The 23,777-nt window shown below is 41.4% G+C and overlaps 1 protein-coding gene across 1 annotated transcript in view; it reads left to right on the plus strand.

The window, feature by feature from the left end:
- The first annotated feature begins 2,064 nt into the window (after positions 1-2,064).
- The window catches only part of slc2a4rg (SLC2A4 regulator), a 41,632-nt gene continuing 19,919 nt past the window's right edge, over positions 2,065-23,777 (plus strand). Inside the window, exons 1-2 of the mRNA XM_061811424.1 lie at positions 2,065-2,522; positions 4,318-4,553. Of these exons, the coding sequence (XP_061667408.1) occupies positions 2,295-2,522; positions 4,318-4,553 (464 nt within the window). The 5' untranslated portion in view covers positions 2,065-2,294. The remainder of the gene's footprint in view (positions 2,523-4,317; positions 4,554-23,777) is intronic.

The raw sequence follows: 23,777 nt of genomic DNA on the forward strand, positions 1-23,777 counted from the left end.
TTGGAAAATAATATATATATATATATACAAGTATATGTAATATGTATGTATATATGTATGTATGTGTGTGTATATACAGTACATATACATACATACATGTATACACACACAAATAGATCATGTGGCAGTGCAAATATGCAAAAGATTGTAATGTTTTATATTAACCTTCATAAAATATTAAAGTGAGTTTTTACTTTTCTAATAAAGTGGCACATTAGAATGTTTTTGTCTTTTGGCCATCGAATCACTCTTGGGTACCAGCCAGGGTACAACAGCAATAATTTTGGGGTGTTTCAGGGTTCTGCCATTTTAGAAACAACACAGGTGCACGGACAATTTTGATTCCTTTCTGTATCGTCACAGCCCCATTTTTTTTAAATAAAATTTTAAAACGTTCCTAATGGGTTGCTTGAGGTAGGAGCTTCGGTCCATGTTTGATACTTTGATACTTTCAGTGCTGGAACAACTGATTTACACTCATTGTGCCTTAATGTGACGATTCCTTAAAAAAAAGAAAGAAAATTGCGGTGGTCAACTGTATTATGTTTATCAATTAATCTGTCAATTATTTTCTCAATGAATCGACTAATGTAATAAATATATATTATGACATCATGATATTTTAAATTGACAACTTAAATTGTAGATAATACACACACTTAAATGAATCATGATAACGTTCAATTTGGTTTGGTCTGTAAGATGTCAGAAAACAGGCAAATATGTTAATAATTGTTTGCCCAAAGTAAAAGCAAATGTTTGCAAATGTCTTGTTTTTATTAAACAAAGATAATCAGTCTCCTTTCATGGATGACTTCAGAAGTTTGACAGTATTTACAGCATGGCCAACATTAAAATACAGTAGCAGAGTTGCCCCAAGGGTTCATTGAAATGCGGTATGCAAGTGTATTGTACTTAAACCACAAAAACAACTGAACTGCACTCAACAAATGGACTGTACTGAGCTGCGTTAGGCTCCAGCACTCCCTTAACCCTTGTGAGGATAAGCAGCCCAGAAAATGTATGGATGGATTAAAATAAATATATTTGAACCTTGAATTCAGTAATTCTTTCGTGTATCACAACAGGGAGTCCATGTACATCTAGTGGTATTCCGAACACACTTTGAGAATCACTCCATCTCATCGAAGACTCCATCCATCTATCCATCCATCCATACATCCATTTTCTTAGCCACTTATCGTCACCGAGGTCATGGGAGTGCTGGAGCCTATTCCAGGTGTCAATGAGCAGGAGGCACGGTACACCTTGAACTGGTTGCCAGCCAATCGCAGGGCCCATAGAGGCAAACAGCCGCACTCACAATCAAACCTAGGGGCAATTTAGAGTGTCCAATTAAAGTTGCATGTTTTTAGGATGTGGGAGGAAACCGGAGTGCTGTGAGAAAACCCACGCAGGCAGAACTGTGAGGCCAACGCTTTCCAGCTGAGCAACCATCAATGACTCAATTATCAAAATAGTTGTTGTGACACCTCTAGTTTTAAGACTGCAAACTTACCCTTTGGTTTTGTAATATTACACATTTTATTCTGAAGAATTGTTATTCCTTTATTCCAGGAATAATACATTGGGTAATGAATAGTTATTTTGTTCCTTGAAAAAAAAAGAGATATTTATGCAGGGTAATTGCATTTGATACAAGAATAATGTATTGGAAATTAGGAGCCCAATTAATGACCTGACGACATCCGGAGTTTCCCAGATCGCAGTTTTAGAGCCAACAGTCTATTGATGAAATTGTCACAAAGGCTAATTTTATCCAATCGATTATACAAAATACGGTTGCAAACTTGAAGTTCCTTTTACCCGCTTCTGACCGGTTTGTGCGTCGCCATCGACAGACACCGGCCGGTAAACTTTAAAGCACAACACCCACCTCCCCTCCGGCCACCTCCCAGCCAATTAGATTACAGACAGAATGACAGACGCGAGGTGATCGGCCAATCACCGACTGCCTTTTCGTGGACGCGTGCCAGAGTGTAATGTTTAGGCACGAGTGTGACCAATGGGAATAGACCTTAGGGGGCGTGTCATTCTTTTGGAGGAAAGAGGCAAAACAATCTTTTTTATCCTCCCGACCGGGCGGCTTTTGGATATCCCGGCGAGCCTGGCGGTGGCGAAACGCTCAATGTAGAGTAGACGTAGAAGGACGAGGCAAATAATGCCTATCGAGTCGCGACAATCCCGATAAATGTATCTCCCTCGACAATTTTGCACTAAGCTCTACAGAAAGCGGGTTTTACTTCTTTAGTCTCCCCTCGCTCGGTCTTAAAATGGATTCTAGATCTGTTTTGGACAAGCCGGTGGCGGGGACGCCGGTTACCGTTGCGGACTTGGGCTGCCGGGCGACTCGCTCGGTGCTGCGCGACGGGCGGCTGGAGAAAAGCGCCTTGCGGCCGGGGGCGTCCACCAACGGGACCGTCCTCTTCAAATGTGTGCTCGCCGGGCAGGATAGCGCCTCTCCCGAAGGGAATGGACGAATATTGCACGACGGAGGGAAAGTAAGTGTCGTGACGTCGATACTTCAACCAACTGTCAACTCAGGAGCGTATTTTACGATTTTTTTTTCCCCCCTTGGGCAGGCCCGTCGTGATACACACTCGAGTGACAAGTTTTTGACGCTTTAACGCGCTGCTTTTCCGCCGCCCGACCTCGGCGTGCATGCACTTAAGAGGCTCCAAACCAGTTTTGAAAGGGTTATTCACAATAAGAGTTTGAGCTTGAGTGTTTGAGAAGTTCACCGGAAAGACGGTACCAAAGTGGTGCCCCTCCCCCGCTCCTCCATACTTCAGGGTGGAGCTTTCCAAAAGGCCTAGAAAACACCAGTTGGCCTTTGCACAAATGCACGCCGCAAACAAACGCAACGCTGTTCTTTCCTGCTCCACGTTAGTTCCTTGAAGTAATCGCAAAAAGTTTTCAGTCCTCACTCCTCGTGTTGCTTTTGTTTGTCTTCATCCAGGCTGCCTCTGCGCATTTTAAATTATGACACATTGTAACGCACTGATCATGACTAGAGGTGAATAAAGGCACGCAAAAACAAAACAAAACAAACAAACAACAATTGTCCTGCTGTTTTTGCACAATATGAATCATGGCAAAGTAAGAAGTAATTAACCAGGAGATGGTCTCTCCAAGCACAGTATTCAGATGGACAATCCAATCAAGTATTGACTAACTTTTGATTTATACATCCATCCATTTGCTTCGCCACTTATCCTCACAAGGGTCACGGGGAGTACTGGAGCATATCCCAGCTGTCAACAGGCAGGAGGCGCGGTACACCCTGAAGTGGTTGCCAGCCAATCGCAGGGCACATTGAGACAAACAGCCGCACTCACAATCACACGTAGGAGCAATTTTGAGTGTCCAATTAATGTTGCATATTTTTGAGATGTGGGAGGAAACCAGAGTGTCCAGAGAAAACCGACGCAAGCATGGGGAGAACATGCAAACTCCACACAGGCGGGTCCAGGATTGAACCCGGGACCTCAGCACTGTGAGGCCAACGCTTTCCAGCTGAGTCACCGTGCCGCCCCAAAACAAACCAATAATTTATTGAAATCTTATGCGAACTACTGGACAAGTGGTCTGACACACAGTTTTTGAGGGTTCAAATCTAGGTCCATAATCTCTGCGTGCTTCTGTGGGTGTTCTCCAGGTACCCCGGCTTGCTCCCACTTTCCAAAACATGTGCATGAGGCTCATTGAAGCTTGTCCTGAAGGGTGAATGTGGGTATAAATGTCTGTTCATCCATTCATGCCCTGTAATTGGTTGGTGACCAATTCTATTTGTACGCCGCCTCTCACTCCAAGTCATCTTGGCTTGTTTATCAACACCACAATAGCCTCGCCAGCCAGACGTTACTTAGAAATCCACGCCTCCTCTCAAGATCCAAGTGAAGTTGTTGAAGGCTGAAATGTGGACATTTGCAGGCAGACTCAGATGAATCTGTATGACATAGCAGTTCTTTTTCACTTGAGATAAGGGACGTTCTGGCTCTTCCGACTGTGAGTCATACGCTGTTGTTTTGACCATGCTTCATGCATCTGAGTCACTTGGACATTTTTTGCTCCGGCGTGGTGCCGCAGAGACTGTGCGTGCAGTCAAGTGACGTCCTGGTGGGGTTGGTCATTGCTAAGAACCTCACGCATAATCATTTATTTTCGGGTATTGTTTTTTGGCAATAGTTTCCTCATTTCCCTTCATTTTTATTTTATTTTTTTTGGTGAAGAGTTTTCATTTTAGTGCAGCACCACTTCAAATGTCAGCCTGATTTCAATCTCTCCATTTTGCAGACTGGCCTCAACGAAAACAGAGACACTGGTTGCACTGCAAGCCTGAAGAGGACCAGTCCGACGCACTGCCCAGTTACTAATGGGCCAACCCCAGGCAGCTTCATGCACTTGGACATCAGGAATCAAGAGAGGGAGGCGGAGATGGCCGTCAGCTTCAGGCCAGCACAAGGACAGAATGTAACACACCCAGAGAGACAACCTCTCCCTTCCTGTCATATCCCTGTCCCCAGAAACAGGTAGACATCTTCAAAATTTTTCTTGCACAACATTTAAAACCCATTTTGCCTGTCATGTAGAGTTTGTTAATATTGGATCAACGGCTAACGGGATGAACCAAATATTCCCTTTTCCACTGAACGGTGCCTAATTGACTTGACTGGTGACACTGTTCCACTGGGAAAACTAATCTTGGGTACTTTAGTTCTATTTCTATGATCAGATGAGCAAGAGTTGCAGGTGTGCTGAGCAGATAGCAGACATGACTCAAATTCAAGCCAACACAGCAATATAATAGAATAGAATTTTCAAATTGCAGAGGCTGCGAGCACATGCACATGAGCACAGGAGAAATGTGTGCACTGTCAAAATCTCTTCCATATGGTTGTTAATTATACAGCTATCTTAGAGTTCCCCCTTGCCCCCACCGAGGGGTAGGCAGAGGGGAGGAGCCGCCGCTTGCTGCGAGGTTGTCAGACAGGCTCACTGGCTTATCAAAGTTGCGGGGAAGAGAGCAGTCGATCACTAAAGAGAAGCCCATGGGCTGGGCGAGCATGTCCTTTTGCAGCCCTCAGTGGCTGGTCCCCTCTCGGCGTAGAATTGAAGCATAGAACTGCGAGGTCTGTTTGAAGTGTCATTGACCGTCTTACATTCATCGCGATGCTAGCTTGCATCGCACAAGTCGAGTTATCTACCGCTATGCGGTCACTGTTTGGTTATGTGGGCTGGCCGTCGCTGGATGGGCGCAGTGGTCTAAGCTAGTCATTTGGAGGCCCAAGGCAAAACCTGTCATAGGGCCCTCCACATCAAGTATTGTACGTAATTGTTTTTAATTTTGACTGGAGTTGGAAAAAAAAAATAACTTGGCTCAGTCAGCTTCAAAAATAGGTCTACGCAAAATTTCTGCCTCAAAGCTCTGCTGCCAGGACCCCGTCCCCCCACCCCCAAAAAAAGTTCCTTCCAGGACTATGTTTACGCTGCCTGAACCCATGTTTCTCATGGACATTTGTTGCTGACGGACACAATGTTGGGCCGATGGTAAACTTTAAGAACAACAAAAGAGTCTGTTACATGAGTAACGTACACATACATTTGAGTGAGATGACTGGTAGTTAGTGTTTTTTTTCTTTTTACCTAAAATAGTAATCCGAGCAAGATACTGCCAATAGGGATTGGTAACATTTTAGCATTCAGCATTCTCAAATTCTGTCAGTAGTAACATGCAGTTTATATTTGAAATTTTCATCATAGGTGCATGTGCACTGTGAAAGAGATACTTATTTTCTTCACTGTATCAATGTGGATAAAATCCTCGTTAGTCATAAAAAAATGCAATAGTTGGAGCTAATAATTATTATATTATTTTTATCTATAATCAATGGGTGAATTAATTCTAAAAAGATTTGGCAGTGACTGCCCTAATTTTCAAAATTGTTGAGTGCGTTAGGTTATTGACTTTGTCCTGCTTTTTTAAATTTGTTGAAATTATGTGACACCATAATTTACAAGTTAATGTACATAATATTTTTTTGGTGTGGTAAATTTTAATTTAAGTTAGAGATTTAAAACATTTGTTGGTTGTTTTTCTCTTGTCCAAATTGATGTGTTCTGAGATGTACTGTTTTTTTTTTTTTTTTTTTTTTTAAATATAGTTTCATACATGGTAAGAGCTGAGCTGGTTCTGAACAGTGCAAAAGTGGCATGATGCTAGGTGGACTTGTGGTCAGTAGTTTCTGACCGACCTCCAAAGAGCAAAAATGGCTCTTGTCGAGTTCTGGTAAAACTACGGATATTGCATTTCTTTATAAAATTGTTTGCCTACACTAACGTCTTAGCCCATTTAGGGCTGCTAGCTCCTCAAAAGAATGCCGATGGAGCTGATCATTTTTGCTGGTTCACAAAAATTTCAGAAGCTGTGAAAAATGGATTTGTGAGATTAAGTAACATTAGATTCACTAATCTTGCTGTGTGACATTGCAAACAATAAGTGACTGGTTTGTGACACGTTGGACTCTAGCTACAGCCACCATTACAGCGGTTTTGCCGTGAATAGCAGGGCAGGCTGGTCAACTGACCATATTTGTGGTTCAAAATGCCATTGTTTTGAAATATGCATGGAGTGAGCCAATGCTTGAGAAAACCATTGAGTCAGATGTTTACAAAACGGTGAATTAGTGAACATTTATTGATTGGATCTCTCTTGCCCATGCAGAACTCTTTTCAAAACCCTGGGCTAAGCCCTCCCTGTTGACCCTCCATTGACAGCACATTGTCAGTCTGTTTTTCAGCCAGCAAAATGAGTCTTGTCGGAGCGGGGTGCGTTCTGTTTTAGGTTTCACATGCCCTGACTTCTTCTGACTGTTGTATCGTATTGTTTTTCTGGGAAATGCATTTGCTTTAATTTACCCCTGGCTACGCTTCCATGCTCTCAGAGTTTTGCACAAAACAAGCAATAAGCACCCTCAGGGACAAGCCGTGTGCGCTGATAAGTGATTATGTAACAGTGAAGAGGACTGGGAGAGGCTGCAGGCTGGGCCGAAGCACTCCTTCCTTTTGCAGTACAATTAGCTACTGGCTGTTTCTGCCTTTAAAACAATGTCTACACATTAACAGAAAAAACTAGTGGCCATCTACAAAGAGAGGAGGAACTGTGTTGAGTAATGGTAAGGTATTTAATAATAAGGTTTAATGGTTTTATACATGATTGTAAAATGTAGCGTCAAAGCAGAATAAAAAGTGGCAACTTTGACAGTGGGCGTGATGTGCACGGTTGTTCCTTCCCCCTCCATCCCAAGAACGTCATTATGTCTCTTCTCTTGTATGATACTCATCTCTGGGGCGCTTGGCAAGCCTCGACATGTTTTTTTTTCTTTTTTTTTTTTTTTTAGCCTGCTTGTTTGAGTGCATAAGTCATTTTTCGCACCTCCATTCTGGTCTTCATCAGCCTCAAAGCACTTTGTGAGCATCATACTTGTCCCACAGTAGTGGGTAAACACAATACGCAGGTGCTAAATGTGGTTACATAACAGAAGATAACGGTGCGGTCATAATTGCGAGGTCGTTTTTGTCGCTCCATTGACCATTGATTTTTGTTTAATGGCATTTCCATTCATTTCACTGGGGATAGATGATTTCAGATATGATCATGGTCACGGAACAAATAAAGCTCATATCTCAAGGAACCACTGTGTTTTGTTTAGTTTAGTGGTGGAATGATGAATCGACAATTGATTATTAAATTATTGGACAATGATTTAAACGTCAGATTTTTCTTTGGAAAACAAACAAAACAAGTAACTAAATCCTAATCAATTTATATTTGTGCTTTTTCTGCACTCTCAATTTGAAATAATCTCCTGTTTTAAGGCAAAGGGATAGAAATCAACTATTTTTTTTGTCCAATTCACTGATGAAGTGGAAAACAAAAATTTACATATCGATCGATCATTGAAATAATTACTAATTGCAGCCCTACTATTCTTTTCTGATCACTGTGGCAAGGTTGTTTGTGTGTGTGGTTTGTGAGTGCATGGGTGTGACTTATTCCACATTTTCTGTTGAGGTCATGTCAACAACACATTTGCTTATTTTTACCAGCCAATAATACGGCCATTGCGTTCCAGGATTAGAGTTCTTTTTTTTTAATGATATGTTAACATGAAAGCTGCAGCTCACCTCGGCGTCTTTTGCCACTCGTTTGTGCTCAAGTGTTCTTCCTGGCCTTCGGTTTTAACAGCCTTAGCAAAAGTTGCACCTTGTTTCGTCACTTTGCAAATGCTGCAAAGTAGGTCACTGTTCCTCGGACATGCCAAGGCAGAGATCCTGCTGAAAGGAGGAGGAGGAACCAACATACTGTAGTATTCATCAATCATCAGTCACACTACTTCCACAATAGAATTGACTATTTGTATCTGCAGTACATACAAAGACATATTTTTCTGTGACAAGTTGCTACAGATTAAAGAAAATATTCTTTAATGCATATACATTTCTTGTGTAGTGTTGAAACTGAAGCTCTTTTGTACCTTTTTAGCGTTTCTGTCAGGCCCTTTTTTCACCACAATGACAATAATAATGATCTATTACATTTACAATATTATGATAATATGGATTGTATAACACAACTCAGTACCAGCATTATAATTCCTGCTGGAGCTTGTTATGGTCTGGCATTGCACGCCTACATATACAACTTTTGGTATCCAACGCCTTTCAGGGAAAAAAATAGAAACGACTGCAGTTCTCTTTTCCAACCTGAGTGTCAATGCTTTATTATCATATGCTGCTCTCCCATGCAAGGTTGGTACCAGTAATAATGCTGTATGTGTTTGGCAGGATTCAGCTGAAAATATTGCCCATCTATATCCATTTCTATTGTGCAAATTTTACCTGATGTCCTGAATAACCAGCACGTGGATTGTCAAAGTTGATGAAATCGGATGGGGAAAGAAAAAAAAAAAATTATCACAAATCTTCCCATCATTACAGATGTGTATTCAAGTGACTGAGTGGATGTGGTAAAGAAACAGTCTTTCCAATTGATCTTCCTTAGCCAACTCCTTGTATTCACATAACAGTGAAAGGGAAAATGTACACATTTAGGTATTGTTGTCCAATTCTCTGAAACTTTGTGTTGAACTTGAACAGAAGTGCAGTTACATAAATGAGAGAATACTGTTTCACTCACACCTGTCTTGTCCCACGACCACTTCCCCCATTCTGTCACTGATTAGTCTTTCTGTCACTCACAATAATGCACATCTTGTTATACCTGTCAATACTCATCAGTGTGGGATCCAGCACAAAGCACTTAAAGGAACAAAGCGCAGTTTTCTGTGAACAAAAGAGGCCATGGCAAAATGGAGTAGGGTGCAGGCAGTTTGTTTGGAATTTCAAGGCTTTTCTGTCTTATCTGTCTTTGCCCAGGTACACTGTCACCACAGTGTCGTGAATATAAAGCGCTGACTTGGCATAAACATGACTACAGAGCAAGCAATTGCAGTGAGGAGTGGGGGCTGGAATGAAATAAGCATCTCTGGCTTGGGTATACTGTAATTACAGTCCAAGGCTTTGACTCAGGTCAGCATGAATCACCATCAGGGTTTTTGAGCCAGGCTAGGGGCAGGATGGAGCTCGACAGGCCTCCAACCCCCTTCGTCCTTCTCTTCTTTTGACCACCACAATGCTGCCACTCCTCTCCCAAAGGAGATATTACAGCCTGTTGCTTAAGATCAGCATCAGAGGAACAGCTCCCCGCCCCCACACTTGTCTGGGATGTCTAACCCACACCCAGTGACACCCGTCGACGCTGAACTGCCTCTAACATATAGTAGTTTCTTCCCTTTTGTATTCAGATATTAATGTCATATATTCCCTATTTATAATTAGTTACAATTTGTACCTGTAAATGTGAATTTGGATTCTCATACGGCCTTTCTGTCTTGCGTTCAGGGGTTAATGTTCGCATTGACACAGGCAGGGGTGAAGGGTCATTTTTAATGAGTGGAGTCATGTGGGAGGGGCGAGTCAAATGGGTATGGCAGCAGATATCTGGCTTGTCCGGCTGTTCAGCTTCAGAATTAGGGTCATGTGCCGCATCGACAAACCATAACGGCTAAAATGGTAGCAGATGCATAAATCAGGGCTGGCTCTCCACCTACACCAGGAAGGTGTATTTTATCTTTGTATTTTTTATTTTCTATTTTTTAACAGCAGTGTTTCCCAATCTTTACTCAGCCAAGACAGACAACACCGCAAAAATGTCACAAAGAGTATGGATCCTGAAATAATGATGTTCGCATCTCAGTCTCCTCACAAATTGTTTTATTGAACATGGGTGCGGGCTAGTTCACAAACTCAAACTCAGTTTTCAAAACCACTAAAACAAAGACTTTTTTTTTTTTTCGGATACTGCAGCATGATAGAGAACCTGCGAGAGGAGGTGCTACTTCCAATATGAAAACTAGTTCACATGAGCACCACCCATCACATGCCAACAAATTCAAGTCACGTTAATGTATTACTTTTACAATGTCTTTGAATGAACGTTTGTTACCATCAACAAAATTTTGCGTGTCTCAGTTTGTTGAAAGAAATACTACAGACTTGCTACAAAGGAAGATAATTAGCGAAGTAGCATGGCAGATGTTAGTCAGTTTGCTGTCTTTACTTCACGCAACCGAGATAAGTCGAGAAGTAGCCATTCATTTTCTGAGAAATAAGTACGTTTAGTGTGGTACTACTACTTAAAGCCTGTCTTCAAATGAACGTTTGTAACCAGCTACAAATTAACGTGTCCCAAAATGGTGAAAGAAATACTATAGACTTGCTGCAAAGGCAGCTAATCAGCTCAGTAGCATGGCTAATATAATTTCATTTGCGCTTTTCACAAACCTCAGACAGGAGTAGCCATTCCTTTTTTTGAGAAATACGTTTAACTTCTTCTTCTTCTTTTCCTTTCGGCTTGTCCCGTTAGGGGTCGCCACAGCGTGTCATCTTTTGCCATCTTAGCCTATCTCCTGCATCTTCCTCTCTAACCCCAACTGCCCTCATGTCTTCCCTCACCACATCCATAAACCTTCTCTTTGGTCTTCCTCTCGCTCTTTTGCCTGGGAGCTCCATCCTCAGCATCCTTCTACCAATGTACTCACTCTCTCGCCTCTGAACATGTCCAAACCATCGAAGTCTGCTCTCTCGAATCTTGTCTCCAAAACATCCAGCTTTGGCTGTCCCTCTAATGAGCTCATTTCTAATCCTATCCAACCTGGTCACTCCGAGCGAGAACCTCAACATCTTCATTTCTGCCACCTCCAGTTCAGATTCCTGTTGTTTCTTCAGTGCCACTGTCTCTAATCCGTACATCATGGCCGGCCTCACCACTGTTTTGTAAACTTTGCCCTTCATCCTAGCAGACACTCTTCTGTCACATAACACACCAGACACCTTTCGCCAGCTGTTCCAACGTGCTTGGACCCGTTTCTTCACTTCCTGACCACACTCTCCATTGCTCTGTATTGTTGACCCCAAGTATTTGAAGTCGTCGACCCTCGCTATCTCTTCTCCCTGTAGCCTCACTCTTCCCCCTCCACTTTTCTCATTCACGCACATATATTCTGTTTTACTTCGGCTAATCTTCATTCCTCTCCTTTCCAGTGCATGTCTCCAGCTTTCCAATTGTTCCTCTGCATGCTCCCTGCTTTCACTGCATATGACAATATCATCTGCGAACATCATGGTCCAAGGGGATTCCAGTCTAACCTCATCTGTCAGCCTATCCATTACCACTGCAAACAGGAAGGGGCTCAGAGCTGATCCCTGATGCAGTCCCACCTCCACCTTAAATTCCTCTGTCACACCTAAGGCACACCTCACCATTGTTCTGCTGCCATCATACATGTCCTGTACTATTTTAACATACTTCTCTGCCACACCAGACTTACGCATGCAGTACCACAGTTCCTCTCTTGGTACTCTGTCATAGGCTTTCTCTAGATCCACAAAGACGCAATGTAGCTCCTTCTGACCTTCTCTGTACTTTTCCACGAGCATCCTCAAGGCAAATAATGCATCTGTGGTACTCTTTCTAGGCATGAAACCATACTGTTGCTCGCAGATACTTCTGTCCTGAGTCTAGCCTCCACTACTCTTTCCCATAACTTCATTGTGTGGCTCATCAACTTTATTCCTCTATAGTTCCCACAGCTCTGAACATCCCCTTTGTTCTTAAAAATGGGAACTAGAACACTTTTCCTCCATTCTTCAGGCATCTTTTCGCCCGCTAGTATTCTGTTGAATAAGTTGGTCAAAAACTCCACAGCCATCTCTCCAAATTGCTTCCATACCTCTACCGGTATGTCATCAGGACCAACTGCCTTTCCAGTTTTCATCCTTTGTAGTGCCTTTCTGACTTCCTCCTTAGTAATCATTTCCACTTCCTGGTCCTTCACTCTTGCCTCTTCAACTCTTCCTTCTCTCTCATTTTCTTCATTCATCAACTTCTCAAAGTATTCTTTCCATCTATTTAGTACACTACCGGCACCAGTCAACACATTTCCATCTCTATCCTTAATCACCCTGACCTGCTGCACATCCTTCCCATCTCTATCCCTCTGTCTGGCCAACCTGTAGAGATCCTTTTCTCCTTCTTTCGTGTCCAACCTGGTGTACATGTCTTCATATGCCTCTTGTTTAGCCTTTTCCACCTCTACCTTTGCCCTACGTCGCATCTCGATGTACTCCTTTCGCCTCTCCTCAGTCCTCTCAGTATCCCACTTCTTCTTCGCTAATCTCTTTCCTTGTATGACTCCCTGTATTTTGGGGTTCCACCACCAAGTCTCCTTCTCCCCTTTCCTACCAGATGACACACCAAGTACTCTCCTGCCTGTCTCTCTGATCACCTTGGCTGTCGTCGTCCAGTCTTCGGGAGCTTCGGTTGTCCATCGAGAGCCTGTCTCACCTCTTTCCGGAAGGCTGCACAACATTCTTCCTTTTTCAGCTTCCACCACATGGTTCTCTGCTCTACCTTTGTCTTCTTAATCTTCCTACCCACCACCAGAGTCATCCTACACACTACCATCCTATGCTGTCGAGCTACACTCTCCCCTACCACTACTTTACAGTCAGTAACCTCCTTCAGATTACATCGTCTGCACAAAATATAATCTACTTGCGTGGTTCTACCTCCGCTCTTGTAGGTCACTATATGTTCTCCCTCTTCTGGAAATAAGTGTTCACTACAGCCATCTCCATCCTTTTTGCAAAGTCCACCACCATCTGCCCTTCAAAGTTCCTTTCCTGGATGCCGTACTTACCCATCACTTCTTCATCGCCCCTGTTTCCTTTACCAATATGTCCATTACAATCTGCACCAATCACAACTCTCTCGCTGTCTGGGATGCTCAGAACTACTTCATCTAGTTCCTTCCAGAATTTCTCTTTCAACTCTTGGTCACATCCTACCTGTGGTGCATAGCCGGTAACCACATTATACATAACACCCCTCATTTCAAATTTTAGTCTCATCACTCGATCTGATACTCTTTTCACCTCCAAGACATTCTTAGCCAGCTCTTCCTTTAAAATAACCCCTACTCCATTTCTCTTCCCATCTACTCCGTGGTAGAATAATTTAAACCCTGCTCCCAAACTTCTAGCCTTACTACCTTTCCACCTGCTCTCTTGGATGCACAGAATATCAACCTTTCTCCTAATCATCATGTCAACCAACTCCTGTGCTTTTCCTGTCATAGTCCCAACATTCAAAGTCCCTACACTCAGTTGTAGGCTCTGTGCATTCCTCTTTTTCTTCTGACGCTGGATCCGGTTTCCTCCTCTTCTTTGTCTTCGACCCACAGTAGCTGAATTTCCACCGACGCCCTGCAGGTTAGCAGTGCCGGGGGCGGGCGTTGTTAACCCGGGCCACGACCGATCCGGTATGGGATTCTTTAGATGAACGCTCATATTTGTTTGGCACAGTTTTTACGCCGGATGCCCTTCCTGACGCAACCCTCTGCATTTATCCGGGGTTGGGACCGGCCTACAGATTGCACTGGTTTGTGCCCCCATAGGGCTGCATTTGAGAAATACGTTTAACGCTGTCTTCAAATTAACGTTTATAACTAGCTACAATAGTTAGCATGTATACAAATGGTGAAAGAAATACTATGCACTTCCTTCAAAGGCAGATGACTTGCTAAGTAGCATGGCTAGTTAGTTGTGTGCACTCTTACTTTATTTCACCAAGCCAAGATGAGCAGAACTGCTAGTCATTTTCTGAAAAATAAGTACGTTTACTGTTGTACTACTATGTTTACCTTGTTACATATACTAACATATATACAGAGCCTGTTCTCTGTAAAAAAAACAAAAAAACTTTTTTTTACTCAAACATTTCAAAATATTTCTGGTTAGAGCTGTAATTCTTATATATGCTCCTGGGAACCGTAGGATTCTTGCTCCATGTTGTCAAATGTTCAGAATCTGACAGCAGCCCGCGCAGATTTGATCACAAAGCTGATGTGCTTGAAGGAAGCTATTTGCTATTGTTGTATGGAAGGTAATAGATGGATGGATACACAGGATTATTGTAGTTTCTGCCATCTGATAGAAACATATTTAATTTCTCTTATTCCACTATTTCTCCAGCAAAAATAGATGTTCAAACACTTTCATAAATTATGTCAAATTGGATAATTTTGCACGGCATCACTAATGGTTACTCACGCCACACAAACGTGCCGTGGTACCCTTGTCAGGATTCGTTGTTTTTGAGCCATTTGTTATTGGAATGAAGGCCTGCTGCTAATGGGCAAGGGACTAGTGCAGTGTGGCGTTTATCATCTGCTGCTACGCAGTGTGGAGGAGAAATCAATTTGATACGTGAGGAAAAGAGTAGGAGGCGAGATGGAATGTTTTCTGCAAACAGTGTGCTGCTCAGGCAAAATTCTAACAAAATATGCTTCGATTAAACATCACGCCAAACGTCTCAAGTTTTGTGGTCTTTTTCTTTAATTGCAATGGGGTTAAACCCATTAATCCAACAAAGCTAAAATGAAACATTAAGTTGTTACGCATATGCAAATCATTGTCTTTTTTTTAGTTTTGAAACTTTGCTCTTTAGTCAAGAAAAGCTGCACGGGGAGCCCATTGGTAGAAAACACATCAAAGGAGTGCAGGGCCTTCATCTGTGTTTAATCCATTCCTTCCCTGAGTGAAATACAACTCAAGACAAAATATTGCCTGAGTCTCGGTTTGTACCTTCAAAAACTTTGAAGTTGAGTCACTTGTACCACTGTATTTCTTTTTTGTGATTTTTAACAATAGAGTGAGTATGAGGTCTTGCATAATAGCCGGGTTGCAAAATGACAGAAGGGGATAATCAGTCAGCAACTCTACAGGTCGTTTTCGCTTTCTAACTTCACATTTGTCTTTTTCACACAATCAATCTGTCATTCTGTGAGCGAGTCATCGTTCAGCAGCAGCTTGCTAAGAGCGCTCCTCTCCTCACCCACCCTCCAATTCCATCAGAGAATTTGCTTCGTAATACTGACTCAGATTGGACTCTGATATATTTACAATACTGTCATGACCCACTCACTAGGACCACTTTGCACACGTGGATGCTATACGCAGTATTTACTGTGTTATGTGTGTGCTACATTTGCGGTATATGACTCATCTCTCTGGAATGACAGACGTTCTCGGGGCGGTGTTTGTTTCTAGCTTTATATCCATCGCGTTTTGTTTGAAGCCATTAGCATGGGCTCCTTCCCTTTCACTGCAGAGTGATGTATAGATCTTCACATACCTTCATCTTCCATGCTCATAAACACCATCTATTCTACTGACAAACAGCAGATATACTCTACTTCACTTGTTAAAATAAGCATACTTCACACATCCCAAAGGCAACTCTTTTACATTTAGAAGGATGACTACTAAACACCTCAGGAGAAAGATGTCCACAAGTCAGGAACCTCCGCGACCCTTGTGAGGATAAGCGGTTCATATAATGGATGGATGGAAGTCATGAACGATCCATCCAACCATTTTCTGAGACGCCTATCCTCACAAGGATCGCAGGAGAGCAGGAACCAATCCCTGCTATCTCTGGGCAGGAGGCAGGGGTACACCCTGAACTGGTTTCCAGACGACCACTGGCCACCTTGAGAAAAACAACCTTACGTACTCACAATCACACCTAAGAGCAGTTTAGAGTCAATGAATCCATGTTGTTGTGATCTGAGAGGAAACCAAATTGCCCGGAGAAAACACATGAAGGTACGGGGAGAACATGCAAACTCCAAACAGGTGGAGCCAGGATTTGAACCCCGGTCCTCAGAACCGTGAGGCTGACGCTCTAACCGCCCGCCCTATCGTGCCACACAGTCATGCAAAATTGTGCTTGTAGTATTTGTTGTACATCTACTAACTTCAAAATGAGGCCAATTATTCGAGTGCTAAATTCAAGATTTCAGGCAGCCCAGGAGACAAGTAAAAAGCCCAATGCCCCAGCACAAAGCAACGAGTGTGCTAGACAGAGTGCTGCGAACTGCCCAAATAACCCCAGTACCACTTGTAGCTCTTCCAAGGACTTTTCACAATGTGGTAATTGTCCCTCTATTCTAGCCACTTCCAGGCACTCTTGGTTTTAATCCAGGGATGCAAATATTCTCATTTCTATTGTTTTTGTTTGTGTACAGTAGAAAGATGCACCAATGAAGCACACTATAAATTACAATCTTTGTCTGATGCAAGAGTGACCTTCTTGAAATCCGTTCATAAGACAACTGTGCTCATTAAAATGGTGTTAATTGCTAAAATCCATTTTTCTTTTTCCATTTTTAATAATTGTGATAAAAAAGTTCCAATCATTTATGGGTTGCAAAGGTAAATTACTATTACCAGTTTTGGGAAAGTTCATTTCTATACTAACTAGTTCAAAGTTCAATTCACCCTTCAAAAAATGTTCACTCGATGCTTCATAATTCAGTAATTTAGAACTAAGTTCACTCTTTGAAAAATGAACTAGTACATAGTTCTTTGTCAAAATATGTTGCTGACAGGCTGTTACCCTCGGAAAAAATGACAACTGGGATTTCATTCCCTCATCACCATCCATTTGGTCCACGCTCGTATCCATCTCCAACTTTCATCCACCAGTCTCAAAAACATGAGGAAAAAAACATGTTGCTTAATTGGTCTTTTTTAAAATTAAGAATTGATATAAAAACAGGACTCAATTTATGTATGACGGGGTCGATGGTGAAAGGATAACTTTCCATTCTTTGCAGCCCTGGTTATCTGTATTGCCAAAATATTTAATCTAATCAAATCTTATACTCCAATGCAACATAAATTCCATGTTATGACAGTGTCATTGCACTGTTTTAACTAAACAATTATGATACAAATAATAAATTATCTAATAATCAAATTTTCATGATATTACATTTTCAATATTATTTTTTAAATATTTTTCTTGTATTTTACAAGACAACCAATGAACATATTTGCTCCCATTCACGCAGTGTCCCCGAACGCACCTCACGCACACAGGCTGCTGCAATGTGCCAGCCACATGGCGACATGAAGGGCGGTTGCCAAATAGAGCGCTCATCCCTGACATACGAAGGCTCGTCTATAAAGTGTGTCCAGACGGTTTTTGTCCTGGATGTGCCCTACAGAACCTGACGCTCTTGTTTGAAAATGAAGTTTGATTTAAAAATCATTATTTTATGCCAGAATGAGAACATTGATCTTCCAAAAATCAGCAAAATTCAGTTCATCCGCAAAACATGAACTATTTCATGCATTTTAATTCATGAACTCATTCAGGTACAACACTGACTGCTGCTGCTGCTATGACAAATGATAATAATAATTATAATTATATACATGCTGTATACATACTTAAGCATTGTTTGTAAAATTATTCTGACTATATCTTGTGGTGCACAATAAAAGACCACAAATGTTGAATAAGTGACTTTGTAGTTTTTTTCATTTTGTCATGAGTGATTCAGATAATAGTTTTCTCGCATACAGCTCCTTTGATTGTACCAACACAAAAGCAATAAATATGAAATCACCAACAGTAATCTGCAATTATGATTAAGGGATGTAGTTTAAAAAGGTGTTGATGAAGTTAAAATTCATTTTCGGCCTTTCAGCATTTCCCGAACAGTCCCATATGGTATGCGTAATAACTAAGTCATAACATTGCACTTAAAATATCAGGAATTCAGGTGTCAAAATGAATATATACATTGTAAAATGAGAATTTCACATGTCTCCAATTTCACTGGGCAATGCACTGCTTTTGTGCATTTATTTGATTGTGAGCAGACAGCAGTTGTTTCTGACTCTGATTTCATTTTAAGGCTACATGGGGAATGTGGCTGCACCTGCACTTGGGCCCGAGGTGTCATGAACTTTCAGTATACAGGCTTGGCTTAGTCAATCAGTGACAATCTAATATTTATGGTCGGGTCTTTTTTTTTTTTAAGCTTGTGACCATATTCATCTCCTCTCATGGCAACATTACTCTTGCACTTGTTCTGATCGCATTTGCTCCAGGCCTTTCTTTTTACAGTATGTCCTTAGGCATGAATTGCAAAGTCAGAAGAGATGAGTTTTCAGGTCAGAACAATTTGCACCCGTTTATTGCATAAAATTTATCATACATCAACATAGCAGGTATAAAGTCTCTTAACATGCTTGTTGTGGAGGTTTTCTGAATTACAAATCAATTAATCAGCAAGTCTTTGCTATTATGCTCCAAATTGCAATACACTAATTTCTGTGCACAGACAAATTTTTTTTTTTTTTTTTTTTGGTCTAATATTTTTTTTTCCTCAATGCTTGCTTGTCTGTTTTTCTTCCCTAAACTGTGGTCATTGTTCTTGGGCACTCAGTTGAAATTTTGACTCTTGTATTTTTTCAAAATCTTTTTTTAAAATTATATTATAAAACTGTTTTTTATCTTAAGCAAACATAACATCATATCCTTCATCAATCTCATTCTCTTTCAGATATCCGTTTTGTTTAGTTTTTTTTTTTTTTTTTTAAACAACATTCAGAGAGCAGGACTTGACTGATTGTTGAGTCTTGAATGTTAAGAGGTAGGAAACAGTTTACACGCACAACTCAACGAAGTCTGGCCTAGTGTGTCTGCCAAACTCAGTGTGCCCCAGTCAGTCTTTTTTTTTTAAATGAAAACAGACTGATTAGGATCAGACAGTTTTGTCCAACAAACCATTCCTTTTGCAAAGATGGAGCCATCACAGTATAGGATTGTCGAACAGCAAAATCTCATTTCATGCAGTTACATTTGAATATCTTCTCAGACATTTCACATCCCTGTCTTACACCATCGTATTTCGTGTTTCCATTTGTATTGCATCCATTTGTCAAATTAACTCTTCCTGTTTTGGCTTGCCAAAATAAAGGAGCCATTTCACGGCTTGACTTTTCCTCTACGGCAATAATGCAAGCGAACTCATCGGATACAGTATAGAGACATCACATTGTGATGATGCATGCAGAGAAATACATAAAATACATGTTTAAAATAATTTCTTTCCACCATTTTTTTCATCCGAGTAAGAAATTACTGTGTTCAAAACAGTTACCGGTACTCAAGTGCTAACTGTTGTGCAACGTTTTTATTTTTAGATAAATTTTTTTGATATTTTTTTAAATCAATGTATGAATGTCAATAGAAAAAAACATATCAGTAAAATGTTAACATGAAAATTCGAGCTTGAAAGCCTTTATAAAATGAAAAAAAAAAAAAACTTTTGGGGGCAATTCAGCTCTAAGAAATTGGATTTTACTAAGTCATAATTCTGCACCATGACGTCCTAAAAATGCTAATGCTAAAACTGGGGTGACTCACAAGAGGGAAGCATTCACAGCATGTATCTACAAGAGCAGGGCAGGAGATGAAAGGGTCAAAGATACATGTTGGCGACAAAGGGAGTGGTTGGCTGTTTGACGTTAAAACCTTCAGTCTGAACGTGTAGAGTAAATTGACATGTTTTTTGTCTCCTCGTCTTTTTATTTACTGCATCTACATAATCCTATAAATTAAAAGTGCATATCCCTGGCATTAGACAGAAACCTTGTTTCTCATAGCTATCACCCCCCCCCCCCCCCGCCCCCATAAAAAATGCAATGTTTGTTAAGCCATTAACTTTACATTATCAAAAAGGTTTGGCGCTCTGTTTTCTGTGGTTGACAATCTCACAACCCCCGAATCAGATAGCTCCAGAACTCGAAACAGCTGATAAATGCAATGAGTTTGCCCATTATTTTTGTGAAAAATACAATCCATCATGTTAAATATCAGCACAAATAAGCAAAATGATACTACATCTGAAGCCACCCAGGGAAAGCTCTGAATGTCTGAATTTGATACAGTTGACTGTAGAAAAAGCTGTTCAGCAGCTAAAACCATCAACAAGCTGTCTTAACTCAATACCACCTGACTTTTCAAAACTATTGTGAAATCAGTGCTATCTGATTTGCAACAAATAATTGCTCACTTCAGTCTTGCAAGTTTCCTAAAGCTCTTAAAGAAGCTGCTGTTAAGCCTCTTCTAAAAACTAAAGCACTGGATGCTTGCATATTAAGACGCTACAGACCGATCTCCGATCTACCTTTCACAGCCAAAATTGTTGATAAAGTTATTTTTAATTCACTCAGCAATTTCTTGAATTTAAATGGACTTTGTGACAAATTTCAATCAGGTTTCAGAACTTATCATAGTTCGGAATCTGTTCTTATCAAAGTGCTAAATGATATAAGATTGAATAATGATTCAGGAAAGGTGTGAATGTGTGTCACGTTGTATCTCTGTGCGTCTTTTGATAAACAACATACTGCGAAACAGGTTGGAAATGTGGATAGGACTAAATGGAATGGCTTTTAAATGGTTCAGGTTCTACCTAGAGGAAAGGAGCTACTTTGTAACCATTAGAAGTGTAACCATTAGAAGTGCTCAATCTCAACAAATGACATAAGGGGTCCCTCAAGGATCAGTTTTTGGACTCCTCCTGCTCAGCCTGTATATGCTACCCTTGATTAAAATTTTCCAGAACTTTTGTTTTGACTATCATAGCTATGCAGATGACACACAGTTATATGTAGCAGTGTCGCAATATAACTACAGTTCAATTTGAGGTGTTGTGCCACTGTCAAAAGCAAAAAAATAAACTGATGAGCCAAAATTTCCTTGAACTAAACCACAACAAAACTGAGATAATTGTTTTTGGCAATAAAGAAAAAAAGATTGCTGTTCGTAAATACGTGGACTCACTATTTTTAAAAAATGAAGACGAAGTCCAAAACCTTGGTGTTCTGGTAAATTCCGACCTGACCTTCAACATTCATATCAAATCAATTACTAAAGCTGCCTTTTACCATCCGAAGAACATATCCAGATTGAAAGCTTGCATGTGTCAAGCAGACCAGGAAAAGCTCATCCATGCTTTTATCTCAAGTAGACTTGCCTATTGTAATGGTCTTCTGAATAGGCTCCCCAAAAAGATCATTAAACAGCTGCATTTTGTTCAGAATGCTGCAACTTGGGTTGTGACCACAACAAAGCGGTCAGAGCATACAGTGAATAAAATCAGAATTTGAACACCCTGCTATATTGCAAGTTCTCCCACTTCGAAATCATGGAGGGGTCTGAAATTTTCATCGTTGGTGCATGTCCAATGTGAGAGAGATAATCTAAAAAGAAAAATCCACAAATTACAACGTATGATTTTTTTTTAACAATTTATTTGTGTGATATACCTGCAAATAAGTATTTGAACACCTGAGAAAACCAATGTTAATATTTGGTGCAGTAGCCTTTCTTTGCAATTACAGAGGTCAATTGTTTCCTGTAGTTGTTCACCAGGTTTGGACACATTGCAGAAGGGATTTTTGCCCACTCCTCCACACAGATCTTCTCTAGATCAGCCAGGTTTCTGGGCTGTCACTGAGAAACATGGCGATTCAGCTCCCTCCAAAGATTTTCTATTGGTTTCAGGTCTGGAGACTGGCTAGGCTAGGAATCTTGATATGCTTCTTACGGAGCCACTCCTTGGTTTTCCTGGGTGTGTTCTTCGGGTCATTGTCATTTTAAAAGACGCAGCCACGACCCATCTTCAATGCTCTGACTGAGGGAAAGAGGTTATTCCCCAAAATCTCACAATACATTGCCGGGATAATCCTATCCTTAATACAATGTAGTCGTCCTGTCCCATGTGCAGAAAAACACCCCCAAAGCATGATGCTATCACCCCCATGCTTCACAGTAGGGATGGTGTTCTTGGGATGGAACTCATCAATATTCTTCCTCCAAACACAGTTAGTGGAATTATGACGAAAAAGTTCCATTTTGGGCTCATCTGACCGCAAAACCTTCTCCCATGGCTCTTCTGCATAATCCAAATGGTCACTGGCAAATTTAACACGGGCTTTGACATGTTTAAAGGTCTCGTGTCATCCCCATAAACATTCTAAAATAGATATTGAAATGAAGAATACATATAAGATTATTCACTTAAATGTCTACATGAAAAAATACATTTGAGCGGAGAGCGCGTCATCCATGCACAAAGTTGCGGAAGTCACATTCGACATCTAAGCCATATTTGCTGCATTTACTGTCCGTGACATCACCCCGGACATTGCCCATTGAAAACACGCTGTGGCCCCTACTGTAGGACACGCCCCTTCAGACACGGAAGCTCTTTTCGAAGAAAACATCTCACAACCGAGTGAAGTTACTGACCGGGGCAATATTACACTATTGTTTCGAGCCATATTTAGATGACATGCGGATAACAGCCAAACCACCTCCCCGCCCTATCCACCACCGCGTGGCGGTGATAAACTGCCTCTTCTGGGGCGGACAGGAGCCACTGCAGCGACGAGCCGCCCCGGCCTATAAGGCCCGGAGCAGGCTCGGCCTTGTCAACAAGGCTGCGGCCGGGTAGCGATCCACAAGGCCTGCAGAGGCTGTCCTTCGGCCGCTGCTGCACGGATGCCTTCCGATGCGCACATCGACACATTTAGCATTTTTTTGGGAACACACGAACCTCTTGTCCATTGCATCCATGCAATCCTTTTTTCACGACGAACTGGGTCTCTTGCAAACTTATGAAGGGTAAATCTATCCTCCCGAGTGTTCAAGCAATGTCCAGCAATGGAACGAGTCGGCATTTTGGCTAACACGAAGGAACAACGAGCTACCTTCCCAGAGGTAAAACTAATAGAAACAAACGAGTCTACTTGAGGGCGGTCCTGCCATTTATGTCACTTCCTGCTTCTTCTCGAAAACAAATCCCTTGAGAGGGTTTTCATGGCGGGAGTTACAAAAAACCATATACGTCAATGTTTTGTGGTTAAAAAATGAATGGGTCTATAGCGGCTGCCGTTTTTTCATGAATAAGATAGTAAAAATCATGCATTTCATGACAGTGGCACTTTAAGGAGGGGAACCTTCCGTGGCATGCATGATTTCAAACCATGACGTATTAGTGTATTACCAACAGTCTCCTTGGAAATGGTTGTCCCAGCTCTTTTCACGTCATTGACCAAGTCCTGTATTGTAGTCCTGGGCTGATTCCTCACCTTTCCAAGGATAATTGAGAACCCACGAGGTGATATCTTGCATGGTACTCCACTCCGATTAAGATTGACCGTCATGTTGAGCTTCTTCCATTTTCTAATGATTGCTCCAACAG

The sequence above is a fragment of the Syngnathoides biaculeatus genome, chromosome 2 (genome assembly GCF_019802595.1).
Source record: "Syngnathoides biaculeatus isolate LvHL_M chromosome 2, ASM1980259v1, whole genome shotgun sequence".
Taxonomy (NCBI): domain Eukaryota; kingdom Metazoa; phylum Chordata; class Actinopteri; order Syngnathiformes; family Syngnathidae; genus Syngnathoides; species Syngnathoides biaculeatus.